The following is a 27,595-nucleotide window of genomic DNA, read 5'->3' as shown; positions in this document are numbered from 1 at the left end:
AGACTGGGCAAGACACTTAAATTCTCTGAGCCTCAATATCTTTACCTATGAAAGGGAATATGACTGCCTCAGCGAGTCTTACAAAAATTAACTAAACTATCAATTTAAACGGATTAGCTAGGGTTCAAAACATGACAAGCACTCAGCAAACATTGGCCTCCTCTTCCCTGTTTCTTATAAAGGAAGAAATACTCCTGATGTTTCCTTTCAATTTGAGATGCATTGTTCCCAGACTCTCTCTTTTGTTTGATTTTTCTCTGTGGGAAAGGAAGTAGATTACTCTGATTGGAGGATTTTAGAAATATAATCAGGCCTGGTTAGCTCAGCTTTTCACCTGTTCCTTTTGGGAGTTTCTTTGCTTGCCACATTATGCAAGGCTTACCTGGTTGGTTCCCTTACTGCTTAAGATTTGGAAATTAAGTTGGTTTAATTCTAGCAGATTCATTTGCTTTTACATTAAGCTACATCTCAATTCAGCCTCAGCAGTATTATGGTGGTATTCTGTCACCTATATACCAGTGCTGGGATGTCTGAATTTGTTCAGAATGTATGCAGAGAAGAAGCCGCCTAAGTTACCCAACATCCTAGAGATGATTTACAGTGAACTCTTCTTCCAGACATTCAGTTGCTCCTTGCTTCTCTTTAGAAATGAACGAGGAAACTAGGTTCAAATTTAAAAGGTGAGCCAAGATGCAGTAGACAAATGGAATAAAAAATAAAACAGAAATGGCAGTTTAAACATCAGACTAATTAGAGTGAAAGGCACAGTGAACAAGGAGGATTATTTTAATTATTTCAGATCCCTAATGATAATAGTAGTCATGAAATTGCTCCATGACAACAAGAGTCATTTCAAACACTTTGATAAGCAAATAATCTGAAAAGCCTCAAAAACCTCACAACCTAAGAACATCTAAAAATACTACAAAAGTATAATAAATGCTCTCAATGAGCTCTTAAGGAAGTATGGGAAATCTCCCTTAGCTTAAATCAGAGAAGTCTATCCATGAACTTATACAAAACATGAGAAAAACAAAATACTGAGGAATCAAAGCTGAGAGAGTTTACCATTAGGTTGACCCACATATGTAGGTAAAATGCATGTTGGTGTTGCAAATCTGCAGTATCCCATGGTTCAATTTATAATAAGAGACTCTCCATAATGAACTAGCAAGTGTAGTTTAGGAAGAAAAAAAATGAGTCCAGAATGAAATGTGAGATATAAGATGGAACAAACCTAAAAATTGGTATAAACTTGAAGTAAATCTGAGTGAGCATCAACTACGCAACAATAATAATAATTTCTTAGTATATAATGATGGTGATTAACTTCAGATGCATATAAAAATAAGGTGGAATTAAATATTGGCAATTTATTGGGGTTTCTAAGAAGGTAAGGAATTCCTAAGTCAAGGATTTATGGTATAAATTCAAAGCTAACCACTGAAGAAATAAAAATAGATTGCATAATTTACAAACCAAGTACAAGAGGCAAGGTGGAAGATTTTTAAAAAATGTTGAGGGGCTGGGGTTTATAGCTCAGTGGTAGAGTGCTCGCTGAGCACGTGCAGGGCTCTGGGTTCGATTCTCAGCACCATATAAAAATAAATAAACAAAATAAAGGCGTTGTGTCCAACTACAACTAAAAAATAAAAAAATAAATAAAATAAATGTTGGCATAAGATTATCATCATACAGGGATGTTCTCTGACCACAATGCAATATTTAATAGGAAATCAAGAACAAAAACTTAACTAAAAGCAAATTAATATGAATATTTGGAAAGTTAAAAAAAAGAATATGGGTCAAAAAAGAAAATATATTGAACTTCCTTTGAACTGAATAATAAATATCACTTATGAAAGCTTATGGCATACAGATAAAACATTACCTAAGAGATACATTTGTACCTTAAATGTTTACATGAGGAAAGCAAGAAAACAAATGATCGAATTAAGTATTCAGCTCAAGAAATTAGAAAAAACATAAAGGGGACAAAAGTCAAAGATAACAGCAAAGGGGGCTGGGGTTATGGCTCAGCGGTAGAGTGCTCGCCTAGCACAGGCGAGGCCCTGGGTTTGATCCTCAGCACCACATATAAAATAAATAAAATAAAGGTATTGTGTCCAACTACAACTAAAAAATAAATACTTAAAAAAAAAGATAATAGCAAAGATTGATGAAGTTGACAATAAGGAAATGAGAGACCATTTACAAAAGGACCAAACAGACAGTTGATCAAAGAAGAAAGAGAAAAGACCTGAACAATATTGGATGAGAAAAAGTGGTCATAATTCTACATGAGCAGAGATTAGGCAGTAATGACTGTGAAATTCACCAAGGGTTCAATCCAGGTAAGTAGGTCTAAAGGTGCTCTGTGCTCACAGCAGGATGCCAAGTGCTAGGCAAATGTGAGCACATTTAATCTTCACCACAATACAGTGAGGTGGGTAGTTAATCTTCTCAGGTTACAAATAAGGAAACTACGGCACAGAAAGATTAGGTCATCAAAAAGCAAATAGTTGGAACAATCAAATCAGCCCTGAGAAAAATCTACTAATACTCACTGCTGAAATCCAAGGTCAAGGCAGGCCACGTTGGCTTCTCTTAAGCCCCAGCTGCTTTTACATAGGAACATTTTCTCATCTTGGTCTACTAGCTTTACTTCAACAATTCCCCTTGAATCTGTACTTCCATAATTTAAGGAAATACTAAATTTTCCTATAATAAAAAAACCCAAAAGGATGAGCAATATTTAAGCTTCCACTTTTTCTCTTTCAATGAAAAAGAGCCTTTACAATATTAAAATACCTAATTTCAAATTGACTTTGGACACCATGAAGATTTTAATAAATAATCAGCAATGATTTTATGAGTGCTTATTATGTGTCAGTGCTTGCACTACCCAGTTATACAGAAGATCATTAAATCATCACATTGGCCCTATAAAGAAGAAGCCCAGCCAAGTGTGGGTTTCATTCCACACCTGGAAACCCTGCTATTCTGGGCACTGAGGTGGGAGGATTGCAAGTTTAAGGCCAGCCTAGACACCTTAATAAGTCCTTGTCTCAAAATAAAAAATAAAAAAAGGGCTGTGAATGTAGCTTAGTGATAAAGTGACTCTGGGTTCAATCTCTAGTATCCTAGCATCACACATACACACACACACACACACACGCACACGCACACGCGCACACACACACACACACACACACACAAGATTAAGCCCATATTTATCCCCATTTTTCTATATGAGGAACCTAAATCTAAGAGAAAGCTATTGGCTATACCACAGAAATTGCTCTATTCTTACTCTGAAGTCCACACTCTTAGAAGACAATTAATGAAAGTAAAGAAAAGGTTTATGTATTCTCAAAATACTTAAAGCATTTAATACCTCAAGAGAAGAAAATCTGACACTGATAAAATATGGTTGACTATTTGCCATCTTCCTCTCCAATGGATAATAGAAATGGGCTCAAGCAGGGAATATTTTCCTCCTTTTCCAGAGGACTTTACTATCTTAACTCAGCACCATAAAATTATATAGGCCACTGTGAGCTGGTGCACACCACAGTGCCTTTGAAAATAATGTTTTGCCCAGTGCAGTGGATGCACTTGTTGTCACCTATTGGGAGCTGAGGCAGGAGGATTGCTTGAGACCCAGAGTTCAAGGCCAGCCTGGGCAATATAGAGAAACCCTGTCTCTTAAAATAAAAAGAAGAACATTTTAAAATTCCTTTGTAAGTTCAGAAGTATCAGTAATAACTTGATATCAGAAGGAAATGAGCCTCAGTTTTGTTGTTATAGTTAAAATTTAATGAGCACTTTATGTACCAAGCACTGTCTGAAGAGTTAGCTTTACATGCATCATTTTATTTAATTTCCACAAGTCTTGTGACTTAGGAACTTCTGTTATTCACATTTTACAAGTGAGGGAACTGGGGTCCAGAGAGATCACACAGCTTGTCAGTAACTGAGGTGGGGCTTGGAGGAATTTGAAACTCAACCTGATTAACTGTGAGATCCCTAATCTTTTTTCTTTATTTAATCCCCGGCCCCCCAGGGAAACGGGGACTGAACTCAGGGGTACTCTACCACTTAGTTGCATTCTCAGCCCTTTTTATTTTTATTTTGAGGCAGAGTCTTACTAAGTTGTCAAGGCTGGCCTTGAACTTAATGATCTTCTTATCTCCGAATCACTGGGATACAAGTGTGAGCTGCTGCACCTGCACCTGCATTGAGATCCCTAATCTTCAACACTCCTCCAAGTGTATATGGTGGGGTCCAGGCTCCTCATTGCACTAGGCCCCTGATGGAGTGTAGACCTGTCAAGTTTGTCAGTCGTGTCTCAAGCTCCCTTGGAAAATCAGGATTCTGGATAGGGTTGGGGGTCAGATATTAGAAGAAATTATTGAGGCTGAAGGTCCAAAGGAGGAGCTGAGGACTGACTAGATTACATGTCAGTTTTGCACTGGGTTCTGAACCAACTGGACCGCCCTGGGAATAATCCCTTTAACCAAGTAGAAGCAAGAATGGGGATGACTCTAAAGTACTGTGCAGCTCAGCTACTATTGAATTAGTCACCTCAATTACTATGGAAGGTCTAGAAAATTTTGAGTTGTCATAATATTTCACAGGAAAGTGTTTTCTAATAAAAAGAAGGGTATACAGTTGCCTTCATATCACAGAATAACTTGACAACTAGGCTTTTCCAACCTTCAGCTCTGCATGTCCCATTATTTAAAAACTTTGCCGCTGGATGGAGACATTCAAAACTCTTTTGATGACAGTAAGTCGGGTAGCTTTTCCCATTAGTCGAACACACGGAGGTGCCATTCTTTGGGCATTGGTAAGGGAGTTTACAAGCACAGATCCCATCAATGCACTTCTGCCATGGTTGGCAGAAAACTTTATTGCAGGAGCGATGTGTGTATTTTTTCAGTAAGCACTTTTCCTCCACCAGATCCTCTTGAGATGCATCTGAGGTTGAAGTGAGCTATAAAACACAAAATAAACATTAATTAAGCAACTAACTAAAGGCTTCTGTTTGAAGATGAAGAAGTCAAGAAAAACAACAAAACAGATCACCCACTGCACAGATGAGGATGGGACAAACCTAATTTCTAGCCCCAGTTAAAAGAGCGTTATATACCTTTGGGCAAGCTACCCTTGTAAACGTGAATTTCCTCCTCTGTAAATAAGGGCAATAATTCCGATTTTAAAAAGTTTAAATAACATGTGTACAATAATCCAGAAAATTCCTTGAGCAATAGGATTCTATATTTTGCTCCATGTAGGGGTTGAAGGTAGGTCCTGGGCTGTGCTGCTGACTGAATAAATGATGCTAGATCAGCTTTTCTCTCCAATCAGCAGTATTAAAAATATTAATATACATATAATGTATATCCTTGTCAATACATGTTGTTATCTGTATTTTATTTTATCCCTGTTAAGTAGTGTATAGTTTTAACTGTACTTAAAAGTTTTCAACTAATCATCCACTTTTTAGTCTACCTTGCTTTTACATCCAACAGAAAACTGGCACTACAAATTTTTAATTTTAAGGGGTATTCTTCAGTATTAATCAGATTGTTTCTTAGCCTTTCTGTCACCGATTAGGGATTCAATTTTCCAGATTGTTAAATAAGATACTATATATCTATATGTTTTCCATCCTCTAAAATATATATGTGGTTGTCTCTACTCTCATTATCTTTTTGGCATATGTTTCCACATTTTTAAAAAAACTCTTTATTTTTGTGAATTTTTTCTGAGGAAATATAAACACATTATATTTAATTCACCAACATTATTTCTCAGCTATGGATTTAATACATGTTCTTAACATATAGAATCAATGACTGAACACAGATGAGATACAAGGTAAAACAATGAATGAATGTTAGGATAAATACTATGGAAATTATAAGAGAAATGATAGTATAACATATAGAAATGTAGATTCAGAAAGGCACATGTGTTGAAAAGGGGAGTCCCTTTTGAAAATTATTATGTTGGAATGATAAAATAAGTATCCCTCTTTTCCCAGGATCAGAATGTTGTTGGAAATTGTAGGAAGACAGACACATGTGCTGGCAGATAGGGTGGGCTTTTGTACTCTGATCTCTAGTCTCTGTAAAAACTGGAAATATTGTTTTGGGAAATCATTGTCCTAGTTCTTGGTCTTTTTTTTTTTCGTAATAAATATGAAGTGTCTGAAACTTTGTTTATTTTTAATAACATTTAATTGATTTTTAAAATAGGTAATATAGAAAATGTTCTGACAGGTTTAAAAAGGTTCCTGGAAAAGTTATATTTTATTTCTTCCCTTATCCTCTGACCCATCAATTCCCACCTGAGGCAACCACTTACCAGTTCCTGTGTCTTTCCAGAGATAGTCATGTATATGTGAATTCATATTTTACTCTCCAATTCCACTCACTAATACCAGTGCAATGTTTAACCAGCGTACTAAAAGGGATTTAGATTGTTTTCAATGTTTTGCAATTATAAATAATGCTGTAATGAATTTCCTTATACAAACATATAATTTCCCACATATGATAAGTATATCTGTCCCATACTTAAATGGGAGTAAAATTACTAAAGCAAAGGAATGAACAATTTTAATACTGAAAGGTATTGCCTAATTTCTCTCTACAGAGGTGTTTTATGTTTGTTTGTTTGTTTGGTATTGGGAAATTAAACCCAAGACCTTGCATATGCTAGGCAAGTACTCTACCACTGAGTTACATCCACAGCCCTTTTTTAAAATTTTATTTGGAGACAAAGTCTTACTAAGTTGCCCAGGCCGACCTGGAAGTTGTGATCCTCCTGCCTCAGCCTCCCAAGTAGCTGGGATTACAGGTGTGTATCACCACACCTGGCTACAGAGACTGTTTTAATCTACATTCCCATCATCAATATATGAGTGCCTATTTCCTGTGCCATTAACTACAGAGTGTACACCTTATTGCACTTTTTTATCTTTGCCTATTTGATATGTAAAAATATTATTAGAGTATACTTCTATTTGCATTTTCCCTATGAAAGTGCTCACATTTTAAGAGATTTTTATTTATTTCTCCCATGCGAACTATATCTTTTGTTGGTATAAATTGGATTTTTTTTTGGTAGGAATTCTTTATATATTAAGGAAACCATAACTTTGTCTGGAATATAAGTTGTCAAAATTGTCTACTGACAAATGGCAAGCCTAGTATATTTGAGTGGCAAGAGGAGTACACAGAGGGATCTTGCCTTGGGAGTAAGAAATAATTAGGTCTAGATTAAGCACTGTTTTGATGCTACCTAAAAAAGCAAAAAGCAAGATGGGGAAAGGATCAACCTGTTTCCAAGTAACTAAACTGCATCCCAGAATGAAGCTTAGTGTATTTGTAGGAACAAAAACAAATGCAGCACCAAAAACATGAAATTCATATCTCATATCTAATTAAAATTACTAAAAATGCAAAGAAGCTGTAAAATATGGCCTATAATGAAGAAAAAAATCAATAAATTGAAACATACCCAAAATTCTAACAGAGATTTTAGAGTTAGCTGGCAATGATATTATTATAACTATATTCATACATCCAAAAATTTAAATAGAGACATGGGAGATATGAAATATCCAGTTGAAATTTTAGGGATGAAAATTACAATATCTGAGATTAAAATGATACACAGGAGGGAAATAACAACCGATTAGACATCGCAGATAGCTAATTTAAAGACATATCAATAGAAACTATCCAGAAAAAAAAACAACAACACAGAAATACTGTGGTCTTGGCTGTGGTTTTTTTAATATGACAACAAAAAGCAGAGGCAATGAAAGACAAAATAGAGAAGTGGGACTACATCAAACCAAAAATCTACTGCACAGCAAATGAGACAATCAACAAAATGGAAAGACAGCATACGAGATGGGAAGCTGGTGTGGTGGTCAGGATGTGGAGGCTGGAGGAGTCCAAGTTTGAGGCCAGTCTCAGCAATTTAGAGAGCCCTATCTCAAAATAAAGACGAAAAAGGGCTGGGGTGTAGCTCAGTAGTAGAATGCCCCTGGGTTTAATCCCCAGTACCATAAGAACATATCTAAACAGCAGAAACAAAACAACAAAAACAACAAAACTACCTCCTTCAAGTGAGAGAAAATATTTGCAAACCATACATCTGATAAGGGGTTAATACCCAAAATATATAGGAAATTTATACAACTCACTAGAAGAAAAACAAATAACTGATTTTAAAAAATGGATAATAAGCTAAATAGACATTTCTCCAAAATAGGCAAAACAAAATGTGGCCAACAGAGATATAGGTGCTTATGATCTGTAATTATTAAGTACATGAAAATCAAAACCACACACCAGGTAGGATGGCTATTATCAAAACAACCAAACATCACAAATAGTGATGAAGACATGAAGATAGGGAACTCTTGTACACTTGTGAGAATGTATGTTGTACAGCCACAAGAGGGAAACAGCATGAAAGTTCCTCAAAAAATTAAAAACAGAACTACTATATGGTTTCATGATTCTGCTTCTGGGCATATCCAAAGGAATTGAAACCAGGTCTTGAAAACGCACATCCATTGTGGCTTTAATCACGATAGCCATGACATGGAAGCAACCTAAATGGCTATCATTAGAGGAATCAAGAAAATGTGATACAGACATACAAGGATGGGATATTAGCTGGCCTTGAAAAAGAAGGAAATTTTGCCATTTGCAACAACATGTGTAAATCTGGAGGACATTAATCAAAGTGAAATAACCCAGACAAAGAAGGACAAATACTACATGATAACACTTACACTAGGAATCTAAATAGTCAAACACCTAGACGCCAGAGAATTGTGGTTGCCAAAGATTGAGAAACAGGAAAGTACCAGTCAAAGGGTATAAAGTTTCAGTTATGCAAGATGAATAATTCTTAGAGATGTGTACAGCATAGTACCTTAATAATACTGTACTGTATACTTGAAAACTTGCTAAGAGGAAGATCTTTTGTCAAGAGTTTCTCTGCCTCTGTCCACCCCCTCTTCTCTCTCTCTCTCTCTCTCTCTCTCTCTCTCTCTCTCTCTCTCTCATACACACACACACATACACACACACACAAATAAATAAAAAGAGTGAGAGAAAACTTTTAGATGATGGCTATGCTTTTGGTGTATACTGTTCTAATGTTATCATGATGTATACTTTATGTTCAAACTTATCAAATTTATGTGTAATGATGAACTGAAGCTTTTGTGAGGCAGAATAAATCTTTCCTCCTGGTAGGTATTTTGTCACAGTGGCAGAAAACTGGCTAACAGTCTTAAAAAGACATTAGCTAAAATTTGCAGGAATCCAATTTAACTTGGGAATGAGCATCATCAGTTGGCTTGTTTCAGATGAGGTGGCCTCTAGCAGTAAGCTCCAATTTCACTCCAATTGAGCTCCTGTGAAATGAAGCCTAATATTCTAGAGAAGATTTGGGAGTCCCTGAGGGAAACAGTTACTTCTTAACTTTCAATAATCTTTCCCTATGTCTTTGCCCAAATATCCCCAAACATTATTTCAGGGAGGCAGATTGAGACCTGCTTTTCCATCTCCACACTCATATGCCTGTGAGTAAACTCTTCATCTTTTGTAAAAATCATTATTTCAGTAATCAGTAAACTGCATAATGGGTAAAATGGACCTGGTGGGATGACATTCTTACTTTAATATCGAGAGCAATTCAATTCTATCTCACTGCCAGTTCACTCTACTCACTGAAGTAATCCACCTCTATCAAGGTGTTTTGATTTTTAAAGAGGGGAGAGGTGCTTTTAATCCTCTAGGAAGAAACCTGCCTCCAAGTCTTAGAATAACAAAAATTTCTCCAGATGTATATATTTTATTTTATTTTGAAAACATAGGCATATCTTTAAACTATTTGAACACATTTAGGTTGTCTTTATATAAACTCCTTTAAAAAAATGTCTACTTCCCAGAAGGTGGTATAAAAAAATTTACTTTCTTTCATAAATTAATATTTTAAGAAGTTCTGAAATTTTCACAAATTTGATACCTTTCTTAAACTGTATTTCTTAAAGGATTTATTTTTGGAAGACTTTAATAATATTAAAGTCTTTTTCTTTAAGTGAATATTACTACAACTTATTATTTTTAACTTGTTTTTGTTCCAGAAATCAAAAAATGGACCTGAAATACTTCTTATTTTCAAAAATAAAATTTCTAATTATAAATACACATATTTTAATAAAATAAATAAAAATTTCTGAATTCTGAAATTTAGAAATATAGAAATTAGAAGATAAAATCACCAGCAATTCTGTTACCCACAGATACTGTTAACTATTTTATAATATACATTAACTTTTTAATTGTCATATATAAGTAGTTATAAGTCCGCTTGTGTATGTCTATATATCTATGCATATGTATGTATGCGTATGCATTTTTTCTATAATAAGAAAGACCGTAGTAGGGATTTTTATTTTAATAATTATATATCATTTCAATGGCTACATAATGGTTTATTTATGGATGTACAATTATTTTAATCAATTTCTATCAAAGAGTATTTATTTCTCTGTTCTGTGAAACACTGCAATGATGATAACACATTTTGGAAGTTACAACAAATGTAAACTGTATAATTCTGATTTCTTAACTAGTTTTCTTTAAATTATATAATTCTGATTTCTTAACTAGTTTTCTTTAAATAGTTGCTTCTACAAGCTGGTATTAAAAAAAATGTTCTTGGAATATTATCTCAAAGTGCTTTGACCACAAAAGCTAGCATTCACCAATTATATATAAAATAGTGTCAACATTTTTAAACTTAATAGACAACTCCCCAACATTGTCACAACGTGTCATTTCAGTTTTAACTTCCTTAGTAGCCCACAAAGCCTTCCCTCCGATCAGATGGGTAGATTAGCAGAACCTGGTACTTTGCTGCTTTCCTATGGTTGGACCTGCTGCTTTTCCTGGCTGTAAGGATTGGAAAGCATCACTTTTTCTCACCAAGGATCAAATCTAATCAAGAACTATAGGTTTCACTCAGATCCCACATGATCCATAATCTCTTTCTGACCTTTAGCATTTGTGATTTGTCCTCTCATTAAGTCTTTTGCTCTGTTTTTATAATTTTGGGCAATTAAACATATACAAATGGTTCAATTTATGAATTTTTGACTTTTTGATGCTACGAAAGCCATACACATTCAGGAAAACTCATTACTCTTCCTTGGGGTGGTGATATATAGTAGAATACACTTGTGCAGTGCTGGGCATTGGCAGTGAGCGGCAACTCTCAGCCAGCCAAAGCAACCACAAGGCACATAATGCTCTATTGGATTTCCAGTGTTTTTTGGATATTGTGCTTTGGCAATTCATCATGTCTACAAAGTGTCCATCATTTCAGCACAGTACTCAGTAAATTACATGAAATATTCAACACTTTACTATAAAATAGGCTTTTTATTAGATGTTCTTGCCCAACTACAAGCTAATGTGTTTCCAGCACATTTAAGGTAGGCTGGGTTATACTATGATGTTCAGTTGTATTAAATGCATTTTTTATTTATATTTTCAAATTATGATGGGTTTAATCAGGACTAAACTTCATCATAAGTAAGGAGTAAGGATATTCCATCTTATGATATTCCCTTTTCTTGAATATTCAAATTTAATTTAGATTTCTTATTATTCTCATGTTGACATATTTACATCTTTCTATAACTTTGCTAAAAGGCTATTGAACAGAGGTTAGTCTTACTATTTTCCTAGCACTATGCCTTACATATAGAAGAAGCATGGTATATGTTTATTGATTTAATATAATGACAGTAAACTATAGCCTTGTATTAGTAAAATTCTTGTTCGGTTCACTGTCTACGTGCTTATCCAAGCATATAAAAAAATGATTTTCTTAAAACTTTTAACAAAATATTAGCATAAAATACTTGCTAGTTACTATTTACTAGCATTCTTGGTAACCAAACTATGCAATATTTAAGTCCAAATCAGATCTTAAAATTTTCTCTGTTTTCATAATCTTTAAAATAGATTATATAAATACTGAGTTACTTACCTTGCAAAAACTTAAGTGGAAGCACAAAAGTAACAAAACAACATGAATAAGCTTCATGTTGGAGGTGTCCAGGGTCTATGTCTCTGCTGAAGACTCTTGTCCATCCCAGAGAGTCTTTTGAAATTTAATTTTTAACCTCTGAAAAAATATTTAAAAAGAGCAATCCTCCTAAAGAGTTTTGTACTTTTGAACCCAGAAAGAATTTGGCTAAAATCCAAAGAGTTTTACCGTAACTGAAACCAAAAATGGCCTTCCTAGCAAATAGCTGAAGGAGGTGACCAATAGAAACTTCCTCCTCCAGAAGGGAGTGATTGCCCCACCTTGTTAAAGACAAATGCCTCACTTCTGTTTTCTGGGGAGACAGAAAGTACACTGGAAGCAAATTTCTTGTTTTTTTTTTTTTTTTTTTTTTATTGTTGGTTGTTCAAAACATTACATAGTTCTTGATATATCATCTTTCACACTTTTCTTCAAGTGGGTTATGAACTCCCATTTTTAGCCCATATACAGATTGCAGAATCACATCAATTACACATCCATTGATTTACATATTGCCATACTAGTGTCTGTTGTATTCTGCTACATTTCCTATCCTCTACTATCCCCCCTCCCCTCCCCTCCCCACCCCTCTTCTCTCTCTACCCCCTCTACTGACCTTCATTTCTCCCCCTTGTATTATTTTTCCCTCTCCCCTCATTTCCTCTTGTATGTTCTTTTGTATAACCCTGAGGGTCTCCTTCCATTTCCATGCAATTTCCTTTTTCTCTCCCTTTCCCTCCCACCTCTCATCTCTGTTTAATGTTAATCTTCTTCTCATGCTCTTCGTCCCTACTCTGTTCTTAGTTACTCTCCTTATATCAAAGAAGACATTTTGCATTTGCTTTTTAGGGATTGGCTAGCTTCACTTAGCATAATCTGCTCTAGTGCCATCCATTTCCCTGCAAATTCTATGATTTTGTCATTTTTTAATGCAGAGTAATACTCCATTGTGTATAAATGCCACATTTTTTTAATCCATTCGTCTATTGAAGGGCATCTGGGTTGGTTCCACAGTCTTGCTATTGTGAATTGAGCTGCTATGAACATCGATGTAGCAGTGTCCCTGTAGCATGCTCTTTTTAGGTCTTTAGGGAATAGACCAAGAAGGGGAATAGCTGGGTCAAACGGTGGCTCCATTCCCAGCTTTCCAAGACATCTCCATACTGCTTTCCAAATTGGCTGCACCAATTTGCAGTCCCACCAGCAATGTACAAGTGTACCCTTTTCCCCACATCCTCGCCAGCACTTGTTGTTGTTTAACTTCATAATGGCTGCCAATCTTACTGGAGTGAGATGGTATCTTAGGGTGGTTTTGATTTGCATTTCTCTGACTGCTAGAGATGGTGAGCATTTTTTCATGTACTTGTTGATTGATTGTATGTCCTCCTCTGAGAAGTGTCTATTCAGGTCCTTGGCCCATTTGTTGATTGGGTTGTTAGTTATCTTATTGTCTAATTTTTGGAGTTCTTTGTATACTCTGGATATTAGGGCTCTGTCTGAAGTGTGAGGAGTAAAGATTTGTTCCCAGGATGTAGGCTCTCTATTTACCTCTCTTATTGTTTCTTTAGCTGAGAAAAAACTTTTTAGTTTGAGTAAGTCCCATTTGTTGATTCTAGTTATTAACTTTTGTGCTATGGGTGTCCTATTGAGGAATTTGGAGCCCGACCCCACAGTATGTAGATCGTAGCCAACTTTTTCTTCTATCAGACGGCTTGTCTCTGATTTGATATCAAGCTCCTTGATCCATTTTGAATTAACTTTTGTGCATGGTGAGAGAAAGGGATTCAGTTTCATTTTGTTGCATATGGATTTCCAGTTTTCCCAGCACCATTTGTTGAAGATGCTATCCTTCCTCCATTGCATGCTTTTAGCCCCTTTATCGAATATAAGATAGTTGTAGTTTTGTGGATTGGTTTCTGTGTCCTCTATTCTGTACCATTGGTCCACCCGCCTGTTTTGGTACCAGTACCATGCTGTTTTTGTTACTATTGCTCTGTAGTATAGTTTGAAGTCTGGTATCGCTATACCGCCTGATTCACACTTCCTGCTTAGCATTGTTTTTGCTATTCTAGGTCTTTTATTTTTCCATATGAATTTCATGATTGCTTTCTCTATTTCTACAAGAAATGCCTTTGGGATTTTGATTGGCATTGCATTAAACCTATAGAGAACTTTTGGTAATATCGCCATTTTGATGATGTTAGTTCTGCCTATCCATGAACAGGGTATATTTTTCCATCTTCTAAGATCTTCTTCTATTTCTCTCTTTAGGGTTCTGTAGTTTTCATTGTATAAGTCTTTCACCTCTTTTGTTAGGTTGATTCCCAAGTATTTTATTTTTTTTGAAGATATTGTGAATGGAGTGGTTGTCCTCATTTCCATTTCAGAGGATTTGTCGCTGATATACAGGAATGCCTTTGATTTATGCGTGTTGATTTTATATCCTGCCACTTTGCTGAATTCATTTATTAGCTCTAATAGTTTCTTTGTAGAGCCTTTTGGGTCTCCTAGGTATAGAATCATATCATCTGCAAATAGTGATAATTTAAGTTCTTCTTTTCCTATTTTTATGCCTTTAATTTCTTTCGTCTGTCTAATTGCTGTGGCCAGTGTTTCGAGAACTATGTTGAACAGAAGTGGTGAGAGAGGGCATCCCTGTCTTGTTCCAGATTTTAGAGGGAATGCCTTCAATTTTTCTCCATTCAGAATGATGCTAGCCTGAGGCTTAGCATAGATTGCTTTTACAATATTGAGGTATGTTCCTGTTATCCCTAGTTTTTCTAGAGTTTTAAACATAAAGGGATGCTGTACTTTGTCGAATGCTTTTTCCGCATCTATCGAGATGATCATATGGTTCTTATTTTTAAGTCTATTGATGTGGTGAATAACATTTATTGATTTCCGTATATTGAACCAGCCTTGCATCCCAGGGATGAATCCTACTTGATCATGGTGCACAATTTTTTTGATATGTTTTTGTATCCGATTCGCCAGAATTTTATTGAGGATTTTTGCATCTAGGTTCATTAGAGATATTGGTCTGAAGTTTTCTTTCTTTGAAGTGTCTTTGTCTGGTTTAGGTATCAGGGTGATGTTGGCCTCGTAGAATGAATTTGGAAGTTCTCCCTCTTTTTCTATTTCCTGAAGTAGCTTGAAAAGTATTGGTATTAGTTCCTCTTTAAAGGTTTTGTAAAATTCTGCTGTATACCCATCCGGTCCCGGGCTTTTCTTAGTTGGTAGTCTTTTGATGGTTTCTTCTATTTCCTCAATTGATATTGGTCTGTTTAGGTTGTCTATATCCTCCTGACTCAAACTGGGCAGATCATATGACTTCAGAAATTTATCGATGCCTTCACTATCTTCTAATTTATTGGAGTATAAGGATTCAAAATAATTTTTGATTATCTTCTGTATTTCTGAAGTGTCTGTTGTGATATTGCCTTTTTCATCCCGTATGCTAGTAATTTGAGTTCTCTCTCTTCTTCTCTTCACTAGCATGGCTAAGGGTCTGTCGATTTTGTTTATTTTTTCAAAGAACCAACTTTTAGTTTTGTCAATTTTTTCAATTGTTTCTTTTGTTTCGATTTCATTAATTTCAGCTCTGATTTTAATTATTTCTTGCCTTCTACTTCTTTTGCTGTTGTTTTGCTCTTCTTTTTCTAGGATTTTGAGATGAAGCATGAGATCATTTATTTGTTGGTTTTTTCTTTTTTTAAGGAATGAACTCCAAGCAATGAATTTTCCTCTTAGAACTGCTTTCAATGTGTCCCACAGATTCCGATATGTTGTGTCTGTGTTTTCATTAATCTCTAAGAATTTTTTAATTTCCTCCTTGATGTCTTCTATAACCCATTGATCATTCAGTAACCTATTGTTCATTCTCCAAGTGATGTATGCTTTTTCCTTCCTTCTTTTATCGTTGATTTTCAGTTTCATTCCATTATGATCAGATAAGATGCATGGTATTATCTCTACTCCTTTATATTGTCTAAGAGTTGCCCTGTGACATAATATATGATCTATTTTTGAGAAGGATCCATGTGCTGCTGAGAAAAAAGTGTAACTGCTTGATGTTGGGTGGTATATTCTATATATGTCAATTAAGTCTAGGTTGTTAATTGTGTTATTGAGTTCTATAGTTTCCTTATTCAACTTTTGTTTGGAAGATCTGTCCAGTGGCGAGAGAGGTGTGTTGAAGTCTCCCATGTTTATTGTATGGTGGTCTATTAGACTCTTGAACTTGAGAAGAGTTTGTTTGATGAACATAGCTGCACCATTGTTTGGGGCATATATATTTATGATTGTTATGTCTTGTTGGTGTATGGTTCCCTTAAGCAGTATGTAGTGTCCCTCTTTATCCCTTTTGATTAACTTTGGCTTGAAATCTATTTTATTTGATATGAGTATGGACACTCCTGCTTGTTTCCGAAGTCCATATGAGTGATATGATTTTTCCCAACCTTTCACCTTCAGCCTATGTATGTCTTTTCCTATCAAATGCGTCTCCTGTAGGCAGCATATTGTTGGGTCTTGTTTTGTGATCCATTCTACTAGCCTGTGTCTCTTAATTGGTGAGTTTAAGCCATTAACATTTAGGGTTATTATTGAGATATGGGTTGTTGATCCAGCCATATTTGTTTATTTATGTTACTAAACATGGTTTGTTTTCCTCTTTGATTATCCCCCCCCTTTACTGTCCTACCTCCCACTGTTGGTTTTCATTGTTATTTTCCATTTCCTCTTCCTGTAATGTTTTGCCGAGGATGTTTTGAAGAGATGGTTTTCTAGCTGCATATTCTTTTAACTTTTGTTTGTCGTGGAAGGTTTTAATTTCATCTTCCATCCTGAAGCTTAATTTCGCTGGATACACAATTCTTGGTTGGAACCCATTTTCTTTCAGTGTTTGAAATATGTTATTCCAGGATCTTCTAGCTTTCAGAGTCTGTGTTGAAAGATCAGCTGTTATCCTGATTGGCTTGCCCCTAAATGTAATCTGCTTCCTTTCTCTTGTAGCTTTTAAAATTCTCTCCTTATTCTGTATGTTGGGCATCTTCATTATAATGTGTCTAGGTGTGGATCTCTTATGATTTTGCACATTCGGCGTCCTGTAGGCTTCTAGAATTTGGGATTCTGTCTCATTCTTCAAGTCTGGGAAGTTTTCTCGTATTATTTCCTTGAATAAATTGCTCATTCCTTTGGTATGGAGTTCTATACCTTCCTGTATCCCAATGACTCTTAAGTTTGGTCTCTTAATGTTATCCCATATTTCTTGGATGTTCTGCTCATGGTTTCTTAACAATCTTGCTGAGCTGTCTATGTTCTTTTCAAGTTCAAATACTTTGTCTTCATTGTCTGATGTTCTATCTTCTAAGTGTTCTACTCTGCTGGTAGTACTCTCAATTGAGTTTTTAAGTTGGTTTATTGCTTCCTGCATTTCTAGGATTTCTGTTTGTTTGTTTTTTATAACCTCTATCTCCCTGTATAATTGATCCTTTGCTTCCTGGATTTGTTTGTGTAATTCCTTGTCGAAGTGATCTTTCATTGTCTGATTTTGCTGTCTAATTTCTTCCTTGATACTCCAGATCATCTGAAGCATATATATCCTGAATTCTTTATCTGACATTCCATCTGCTGCAGCTGTTACCTCTTCTAAAGTTGAGCTGACCTGCATTGCTTGTAGTCCTTTCTTTCCTTGTCTTTTCATACTGCTTGCGTTTCTTTCTTCTTGGTGAAACTGTTGTGTTTTTGAAAGTTTTTCCCCCCCTATATATTTATATTGCTCTTGTATAGTTGAAAAGTCTCCCTTGCAGGTGCGGGCAGGGGCTCAGCTCTGCCCCTCCTCCAATTGGTGTGAGGTGTCTACCACGCCCGCGGACCCCTGGGCCTGATCCCCCGTTCTGTCGCAGGTCTGCCTACCTTGCAGGTGGGGGCGGAGGCTCTGCCCTGCCCCTCCTACCACGCCCGGGGACCGCTAGGCCTGATCTGCAGGTTGGTCGCAGGTCTGCCCACCTTGCGGGCTGGGTGTCAGTTCCGCTCCGCCCCCACTCCAATTGGGGTCACTTGACCACCACACAGGCGGGCCGCTGGGCCTGATCTGGGCGCGGGCGAAGGCTCTGCTCTGCCCCTACTCCAGTTGGGATGAAGTGTGTACCGCGCTGGCAGGCCGCTGGGCCTGATCCACCGGTCTGTCGCAGGTCTGCTTACCTTGCCAGCGCGGGCGGTGGCTCTGCCCTGCCCCTCCTACCACGCCTGCAGACCGCTGGGCCTGATCTGCAGGTTGATTGGTCGCAGGTCTGCCTACTTTGCGGGTGCGGGCGGCAGCCCCTCTCCTCCCCTCTGGCTCGACGACAAAGCGAGAGAGACTCGGGTATCTGTGACTCACCCTCCCTACCAGGGGACCAACTGTTTCCGTCGCCGCTGGCACCGATGAAGTTTTCACCTCGGCCACTCTCCGATGACATCAGATCTCTGCCATGCTGGCATCCCCTGTTCTATGGCTGAATCCCATTTTCTTCTCTTCCAATAGGCGGAGCTGTGCCCTCTGAGCCGAGCTTCTGCCCTCTATGTGCTGACAGAAATCCCTGTACGGTGGCTCCTGGGAGCCTCTCAATCCTGTTAGTCCATAGCCCTTTCACTTATCCGGCCCCTCCCCCTGTTCCTCCTCCCAGCCAGCCAGCCAGGTCCTTTTCACCAGAGGCGGTTCCCCAAGGATCTGATTACACTTGCAGCCCCACCGCGTGTCCTATATCCCGAACAATGAACACCCTCTCTGTCATTCAATTAAGCCCCAGTGCTGTGGTGGGGTGATCTGGGAACCAACAGTTTAATTTTTCCGGACCCCTTTGGTGGGCACGCCCCCAGAAACTGGCGGCTAAGATCTTGGGTGTCGCCGCTGGTGTTAAGGGGAGGTGGGGATCTGGAATCCCCTCTGCTTCCCTACAGACACGCCCTCGGTGGTTTCCTGGCTGCTTGTATCTGGAGGGGGTGGGAGTCACACACCTGCTAATGTGGATTCCGCTGGGAAGGAATTCTGTCGGCGGAACTCTGGTGATGTCACCACTCTGCTATGGCGGGCCCCAGGCTCCTTGCCGGAGTGTCCGAAGGGAGGGGTGGGAATGGTCTGTCTGGTTGGTTTCAGCTCCCGGTTTGCTATTTCATGAAGGCTTGGCGAGAGACCTCTTCCTAGAGTCCCTGCACTGCTCCTGCTGCGCTGCGCCTCGGAGGCTATCCGCCCTGACGCGGGGGCCGCGTGCAGGCAGCCGACAGTCGCCGAGTCGCGCGGGCAGCGGCTGGCGGGTCTGGACCTCTGCGCTGCGTGGCGGAGATTCACTCGTCTAGTGCAGACTGTCACCTCCAAAAATCCTTCCAATTCCCGGCCGGTCTCTCTTTAGTGGAATTTTGCTAGGAGTTTCTCAGCAGGTCGAATCTAAGCGTATCCATGCGTCTCTCTGACCCCGTTGTTGAGGAGGTACTGAAAGCACTGCCTCCCCTCTCGCCGCCATGTTGGATCCTAAATTTCTTGTTTTTTGTAAAATAAAAATTTTAATTTTTTTCCTTAAAGACATGAAGATGGTAAAAATAAAATTTTATCATATTGAAAACTATGCAACATACAAGCAAAATTCTCAAAAACACAACTCTTTTATTATGTGTTTATTGTGTTGTGACCAAGTTATATTCCCTAAGCACTGAAAACCTTTTGAGACAGAGCTTGGTGTATAAGAATATTATTAGGGATCAATACCTGTAGAAGGAAGGGTGGGATAATAAGCAGAGGAAGAACTTCTATGCAGCTTCAAAAGAGCTTTGGCCTGCTGGTAGAGCAAATGTGTGATCTGTTAGTGTCCCTGGGTCTGGCAGAAATGGAAGGGGCTTTATATCTTGATTTTCTTGGGGTATAATGGTGACCTGATGTGGGAACCAGGAAGGGCATACTCTAAGGTGAGGCAGTTCTCTGTAGCTGAGGAAGACCCTGAGGGATGTGATAATTCTTTGCTGTCAGGAAATGTCTTTTTGCTGTGCTGAGGATTGAAATCAGGGTCTACCACTAAGCCACACCCCCATCTCTAGGAGGAGGTGTATTCCAACCATACTCTTCACAGCCAGGTAGCAAGATTTTCTTTGAAGAGGGATCTAGAAACTAATTTCTGTATCTTTGAAAATCTTATACCTTTTAGATCTACTTTTCATATATATTCCAAGAGTGTCTCTTTCAAAATTCCTGTGGCCCTCTTTTCCTGAAAGGAAACTTAGAAGAGGGAATTAGTGGAAAAAACTATAGGCCCTGCTCTTGCAGTTGATATTGGGCTACCATTGATACTCATCCTCTGTCTCCTCTCTATCCATTCCAGAGTCCCTTCACCTTTGCTGGTTTCCACCTTTGCTGGTTTTAGTGGCTTACCTGATGGTATAATCCACAACCTCTTCTAGGAGTTGTCAAAGTCCCTGGGTAGTATTCTTTTCTCAGACCAAATTGCTGTTACTATTCCTTTACTGTCACAAGAGTTACCCCAACAGATCAGGTAGATTTCACACATATTCCTTCCTGCCCTAATTGTAATTACAGTAGCCCTCATCCTCTGAATGAACAGGGTCAATTACCCATCAATATAGTGACTCCTTTTCTTTCCTGCTAGTCTCTAGACACAAGGATCCCAATGTGCACCAGGCAGAAACCTTAGATTATATTTGTTCAACAGGATTCTTACTGTGCTCCTGGTGAAAGTGTGGTTCTTTGGGGATCAAGTCCTCTAACCCTACAGAGTCTATACTATTGGGGTCAGGAAGCACAAAGCCCCCAGTTGGTCTTTGGGAATGATGATAAGCATGGTCATTCCTACCTCTATCCTTCATGTTACTAGACCCATGTATCCGTCCTATTGGTAATACAATGCTATATATAAGTCTGATTATATATACATAATGCTCCCTGTAGAATAGCACCCTGTTCTTATAGGATACTGCCTTTAAGTAGCACCCCAGCTTTGCATTCTGGAGGCCACTCCAATGTTAACCCAACTTAGGGTAGTGTGATATGTGATATGACTGGTGGATTGCATGGTCATAAGCCAATTCTTGCATTTCTTTTGCTATCAAGTATGTACTCTCCTTAGATCCTTGGGATCCCTTGCTGGAAAATTAGACACTCTGTCACCATGGTACTAACTGAACCCCTGCAGGAAGAAAAAGGACACCCACATTGAGATGCACAGTGGTAAGGTGTAAGTTCTTTGAGTAAGACCCATGGACAATGGAGTGTAAAATTAGTTTTTCTTTAAACAGATAAGAAGTGCAGCTCCCATAAAGGCAGGGACCCAAATGGGTAACATCTGAGTTGCTGCTGTCTAGAGATTTATATGGTATTGCTGAAGGTGACCTTTAAAGCTATTTGCTGTTGACTTTTGAGGAGTTTCTCCAATCAGAATGAGACACTCAGTGATCATGTGTCCCTTGTCCAATCAGGATGCTAATCATGGATCAGGATGTTCACCAGCTTATTCATATGCATGGCCCATCAGATGCTTTGTACACAGAATTGTTGCAATGTAGGTCCTAATGACAGCTCCTGCTTTCACCATCTATTCCTGCGAGCACATACCACTGGCCATTCTAAGATTGAAAGGATCATAGGTAGTTAGTTTGTCACCAAATGGCTAGTTGGTCTCCTTGATAAATTGTGCCATCTTGTGGGCACAGCACTGGGTTATTGCTGTTGGATGGGGCATTTGTTGATGGCAGGGCTCAATGATTCATGGAGGTCCATGTTCTGTTTTCATGGGTCATCTCCATCCCTGATTCCATCATCATTTCATTCTTGTGCCCATCATGTCAGCACTGGGGAACTGATGGCTGAGAATGGTTAATACCAAACTGGCATTTTCAAAATTATTTATGATTTTTTCCTCTAGCAGATGCATCAGTGAGCATGAACATATGTTATAAAGATTTCCTGCTAACTCCCATATATACTCCATATTTCAATCCCAGAACTTTTTGTTCTTGAACTTCAAATATTTTTCATTCTACAAAACAAAGATGATCAGGCAATTGTCTAAGGCTCCATATATAATCTGACCCCAGTCCACTTTTGTTTTCATTTGGAGTGGATGATCAAGTGTGCCCCCCTTAAGTTCTGCCTCTAGGAAGGATTTTTACTCACCAATGTCTTTCAAAAGTACCCATGTGATTGTAATACAGATGCTGCCTATTTTTGACTTGTACCTGCATGCTAAGCAAACCCATTGCAAGTTTTTCTCTCCTCCTTCAGTTGGTTTTTCTCTCTTCCTTAAGTAGATTCCCCATATAGCCATATGTGTGACCTGTAAGGGAGGGGCATGGGCATCCATTTGGATGATCCCCAAATAGTTCTGGGATACCTGCTAAAAGTACCTTGCTTGTAGCCTCTGGTGGTGTTTGTGTTTGGTTGTAGATGTCATAATACATTTTGGGGGTTGGGTATGTAGCTCATTGGTACAGCATTTATAGAGCATGTGCCAGGCCCTTCAGTCCAGCTCCAGCACTGCAAAACATAAAAATAAAAGATACATTGTTGCTATATCTGCCTAATCTTATGCTTTGTAAATCTGTGAGGACCCAAGTACTCAATTGACAGAAGGCAGTTCTGGCCACATGGTGACATAGTGTCCCATGCTCCCTTTATTCCTCCCTTACAAGTTATATCAGATTTTCTATAAAGCAGTTCCTGTAGCATTCTGGTGCCAGCCATCAGTAGTGTCCAGGTTGGGCCAGGAGCAAGTGTCCCTTGTGGTTTAAAGTGAGGTTGCAGAGGAGTTTGTTGTGTGTGGTTTTGGGAGAATGGTGTGGGCGGTTGGGTGGAGAAGAGATCAGTATTTAATGCTTAATTTTAGAAATGTGACCCTGAAGGCATACTGTATTTTAATGGTACCTATGTAAATAAAACATGGACACACACAAAAAATAAATAAATAAAGCCGTTCCTTCCTGTAAGCTGAAAAGGGGCATGGGCATTTATCAGGGACCAGAAGCGCACAATCATACCCTCAAATGGAGTATAATTCTCTGCTGCATATGGTATGGCCTTGTTCCAGAACTCTAATCCCAGGTTTCTTCAAACTTCCTGACCACCTGGAGATAATAAATAACCTTAGTAAAAGTTTTTTCCTTCTTATTGCACTTCTTACCAAGGATGACAACCTAAGTCCTGTGCTGTTCTTATCAACAAAAGTAGTCTTAATAAATGGTTTGCTGTAACATCCTTCTTTGCACTCAAAAAAGAATTTGTAAAAACCAATATCCCTCACATGACACCATTTGGGGAAATGCAAATTCTATGCTGTTAGAATTCATTACTACCAGATGATCATCTTCATATTGTCTTGAAAAAACTGTTTTCAGATTCAGTATTTTTTGACTTGCTTTATAGGTTCACAATACTTGATTACCACCTGTGTTTTACAAATCTTTCAATTCAATGTGGTGAATTGTAAGGACGAAGTGGGAGAGAATTGTAAGCCTCAGTAATTCTGATAAAAAACATAGAATTGTGATGAAGAATCCCCAACTAATAAATGCAGCAATGGCTCCAGCAAAACTGAAAAAGCACTTAACTACAAATCATAATAAAGGAGAACTACAAATCATAGAAAGGAGAATTACAAATACTATCCAGCTAATGACATTCCTGGATTTATTTCCTTTTTTGCTGTAGCTGTAGTTCAGAGGTAGAGCGAATACTTAGCATACAAGAGGCCCTGAGTTCAGTCCCTGGAACCACAACACAACTCAACAAAACAAAACCCTAGGATCTGAAACACTGCCCCTCAACCCCCATGTACCAGCGACTGAGCCCAGATCCCAGATCCTCATTGTAGCAACAGCTATATTTTTATTCTAAGACAGGATCTTGCTAAGTTGTCCAATTTGGCCACAAACTTGTGATCCTTCTGCCTTAGCCTCCAGAGAGGATATACAGATATAAGCCACTACACCTGGCCTGAATTTCTGACCTATAGAAATTGTGCAAAGTGATGTTTGTTGTTTTAAATAATTAACTGTTGGGTAATTTATTATAAAGAAAAGGTACTAATACAGATTTTGGTTCTTAACAGGATGCTTGAGTTGGAAAATGAATTGTAGGAGTACTTTTCAGAAAATAGAAGGTGAGGGCTGGGGATATAGCTTAGTTGGTAGAGTGCTTGCCACACATGCCCAAGGCCCTGGATTCAATCCCCAGTACCATTAAAAAAAAAGTAATCCAGATTTTTGTCAGCTTTGAAGATGAAGAAAGGCTGCAGAAACTAGCTACTTAGCAGATATCTTTCATCAAATGGACTAGTTGAACAAGTATTTTCAAAGCTCTAGAGAAAATATTTGGACTCACAGTGATAAGATTCCTAGGTTTAAATGGAAATCAAATTGTTGGAAAAGTCATATTGCAAATAGAAATCTTGAAATCCTTCCATTGCTGCTTGGATTTGAGAGCGAGGAAGTCTCAAGTCTTACTGAAAACCACTTTGGGAAGATTGCAGAACAAAATTGAACAGGTTAAATAATATTTTCCTTCTCCTTTGACACACTGTTTCACTGGATGACTGCCCTTTTCCCTGAATCTTATCATCCTGAGCACCTGACTTTGACAGAAAGGGAAGAACTTTATAAGTTTATGACTGTAAACAGATGAAATGTACTGATTTTCCCTTCTCTAAACTCTGTTCTTCTGTGAAAGAAAAGCATTCGGTTGTTCATTAGGAAAGGAATGATCATTTTGCCATACTTTTCAACTTTTTATTTGTGTGAGAAAGCTTTTTTTGTTGTTATTGAATGAGCATCATGAGTAAAGACAGAAACTATCTCATTTCAGTTGAAAATGAAATCTATGTGCCAATTTCAAGTTCAACTTAGAATGGGTGTAAACACAACAAAAGACAAGATTTCACACTGAACAAACACATTTCATCATTTTCATTTTAAAATGACTCTTGTGCATATCTAGGCTTATAAAAACAAATCAACATTCATTAAAATAAAATTGTAACTTTTACCAAATTAAAATAAAAAGCTGAAATTTTCTCTCTCATTTACTTTGCATTAGTTAATATTCTTTGTGAGTTATTATTCTTATTAGCTTATAGAGTAGGCAGATAAATCAGATTCACAGAAAAACATCATTCTGTATTCAAAAGAGCAGAGATGTACAAGAACGTAAATGTACTGAATATCATTGAGCTATACATTTTAAAATGATGAGGATGGTAAATTTACGTGTATTTTGCCACAGTTAAAACAAAAGCATTGACAATTATTATCTGATCATTGTTTCTGACTTGCTTATCATGCTATTTTGTGTGACGTGTGTGCATGTGTGTGTGTGTGTGTGTGTAGGTTTTTTTTTTGAGGTGGCTCTGGAGTCAGGAAAATTATTTCAGGAGTTCCTCCAGGGTGAAAAAATAGAGATTGGTCTAGTAGATGGGAAATGGAACTTATGCTAGCTAGCAAAAGGAAGCAATTGACAAAGACAGAGAAAGAGAAGAAAGGCAGCAATGCTGGCTTGATGGGACAAAGGGATGGTGTAAGGCACGGGGGGGGGGGGAAGTTAATTACATAGAAGGCATAATTGATAGAGAGGTTTTACTTAGATTTGTTGCTAAAGGAAATGGGAATGGTATAAGGAAACTTACTAAGTTCAATATGTCATAAAATGCAGTACAGATGGGAGGAAGAAGTTAAGCCTGAAAGTATTTAAGATAATAAAGATGTTCATAATGTGAGAAGATGCCATTACTCACTGTTATTATTTCTGAATATTTGAATTCTTGTAGAATTGTATTGGATTATTCAGGGCAGGAATAAGACAAGGAAGCATGAGTGTCAAGAGGCCTATAATCAGTTGCTGACAAATACAAAGTTATTTTGGAAGAAATGAAAATAAATTGATAGCTCTGGATAAAAGAGATTGCAACCAGGCTGGGGTAGGGATGGTGGTAGTGATGGTAAGCAAGGAGGAGAGTGCTCAAAGGTCTGAGTTCAGAGATTAGAAACCAAGAGTATGATGCTACCATGAAGACATATAGGAAATGGAAAGATGAACAATTTGGGAAGAGGATAGGGTGGAGGTAGGAGGGACAATAAAGGACTGAGGATTGTGAGAATCAAAGTTCTAGTCTGTTGTTCTTACTAGCTGGTGAAGGTATTTCACTTCTCTGAATGTCGAGTATTTATAAAGTAGTTAGGTAACAGGTGATCTTAAAGTTCTTATACAAGTTCAATGGTTTTTATCATACTGGAGTTGGAGATAATAGCGGGACACCAAATGGAAATAGAAACACCAAACTTAATGTTAAATTGCACAACACAAAATAGAGCAGGGAAGCTGGGCCCGGTGGCTCAGGAGGCTGAAAAACGAGGATCAGAGTTCAAAATCAGCCTCAGCAATAGCGAGGCGTTAACCAACTCAGGGAGACCCTGCCTCTAAATAAAATACAAAAAAAGGGCTGGGGATATGGTTCAGTGGTCGAGTGCCCCTGAGTTCAGACCCTGGTACCAAAAAGAAAAAAAATATACAAAGTAGGGCAATTATGAATAATTCTATACCTGTAAGATGTACAGAATTTAAAGTGCATTTATCAAATTTGAATTAAAATATACTCAACAAATTCCTTTTCAGGGCTATTAGGTGCCCACTATATTTAGTGTAGACATACTGGGATTCCCAATATTTCCATAATAAAGTTTACAAACTGTCTTTCAAAATTCCATTTACAATAACGCTCTGAAATAGGGTACCAATCTCCACCTTCTTTCAAAGGGGCAGTAGACTGTGTCAAATATCAAGGAAAGATCATAGAGGTTTAACATAAAAAAAGAGGTCAACCAAATATAATAGTTAGAGATCACTACCTTTACTAGTGAGGGAATTTTGGTCAATGTGGGGATTATGTCAGATACCAAAAGCTTACGGAAAAATGAGGAGAAACTTCTATTAATCTCATCTGTGCTCAAAACGTCGTACCTGATGAATGAATCAACTGTACTGTACAAAAGATTAAAAGGTGAGTTTGGCTTCCTATCAGATAATAATTTCTTTAAACATATACACTTTTCTTTCTTTAATGAAACCAGAGGATAAATGGAGAGGCACAGTTCAGCCCACAAGGGCGTATATTTCAAAAGATCTGCAACAAACAAGAGCCTCGAAAGAATGCAAGCACTTCCGCCAGCTGTGACAGGTTGATATGGCCAGACCCACCTCTGGGCAGAGCGCGGCCTGGAACCATGGTCACACTTCGCGACCACGAATGAACGAGGTTAAAGACCGGTTTTCCAGGCTGAGGGTGGGAAAAGAACCACACCAGAGAGCAAAGACTGAAGGAGCGCAACCTCGCCTGACACTTAAACGCCCGACTTCCGGCAAGAGGAGGCGGGTCCCTAACTCCGCTATCTCCTAGGGCAACACGACGGCAATACTTCCGGTAACGTC

General features: G+C 38.1%; 1 protein-coding gene and 1 long non-coding RNA gene across 3 annotated transcripts in view; one reads left to right on the top strand and one right to left on the bottom strand.

Annotated features, from left to right (window-relative positions):
* The window catches only part of Cfi (complement factor I), a 35,706-nt gene extending 23,374 nt beyond the window's left edge, over positions 1-12,332 (bottom strand). For both annotated transcript variants that reach the window (XM_071614470.1, XM_071614471.1), the window contains exons 1-3: positions 12,100-12,332; positions 4,720-4,999; positions 2,568-2,721 (exon numbers count right to left, since the gene is read on the bottom strand). In XM_071614470.1, the coding sequence (XP_071470571.1) occupies positions 2,568-2,721; positions 4,720-4,999; positions 12,100-12,156 (491 nt within the window). In that variant the 5' untranslated portion in view covers positions 12,157-12,332. The remainder of the gene's footprint in view (positions 1-2,567; positions 2,722-4,719; positions 5,000-12,099) is intronic.
* The window catches only part of LOC139706431 (uncharacterized), a 60,836-nt gene extending 33,255 nt beyond the window's left edge, over positions 1-27,581 (top strand). The window contains exon 3 of the long non-coding RNA XR_011708000.1: positions 27,238-27,581. This is a non-coding gene — a long non-coding RNA (uncharacterized lncRNA). The remainder of the gene's footprint in view (positions 1-27,237) is intronic.
* Positions 27,582-27,595: the final 14 nt, after the last annotated feature.

The sequence above is a fragment of the Marmota flaviventris genome, chromosome 7 (assembly GCF_047511675.1).
Source record: "Marmota flaviventris isolate mMarFla1 chromosome 7, mMarFla1.hap1, whole genome shotgun sequence".
Classification (NCBI taxonomy): Eukaryota; Metazoa; Chordata; class Mammalia; order Rodentia; family Sciuridae; genus Marmota; species Marmota flaviventris.
Note: the sequence above shows the minus strand (reverse complement) of the source record. Positions and strands in the feature narration are given on the sequence as shown.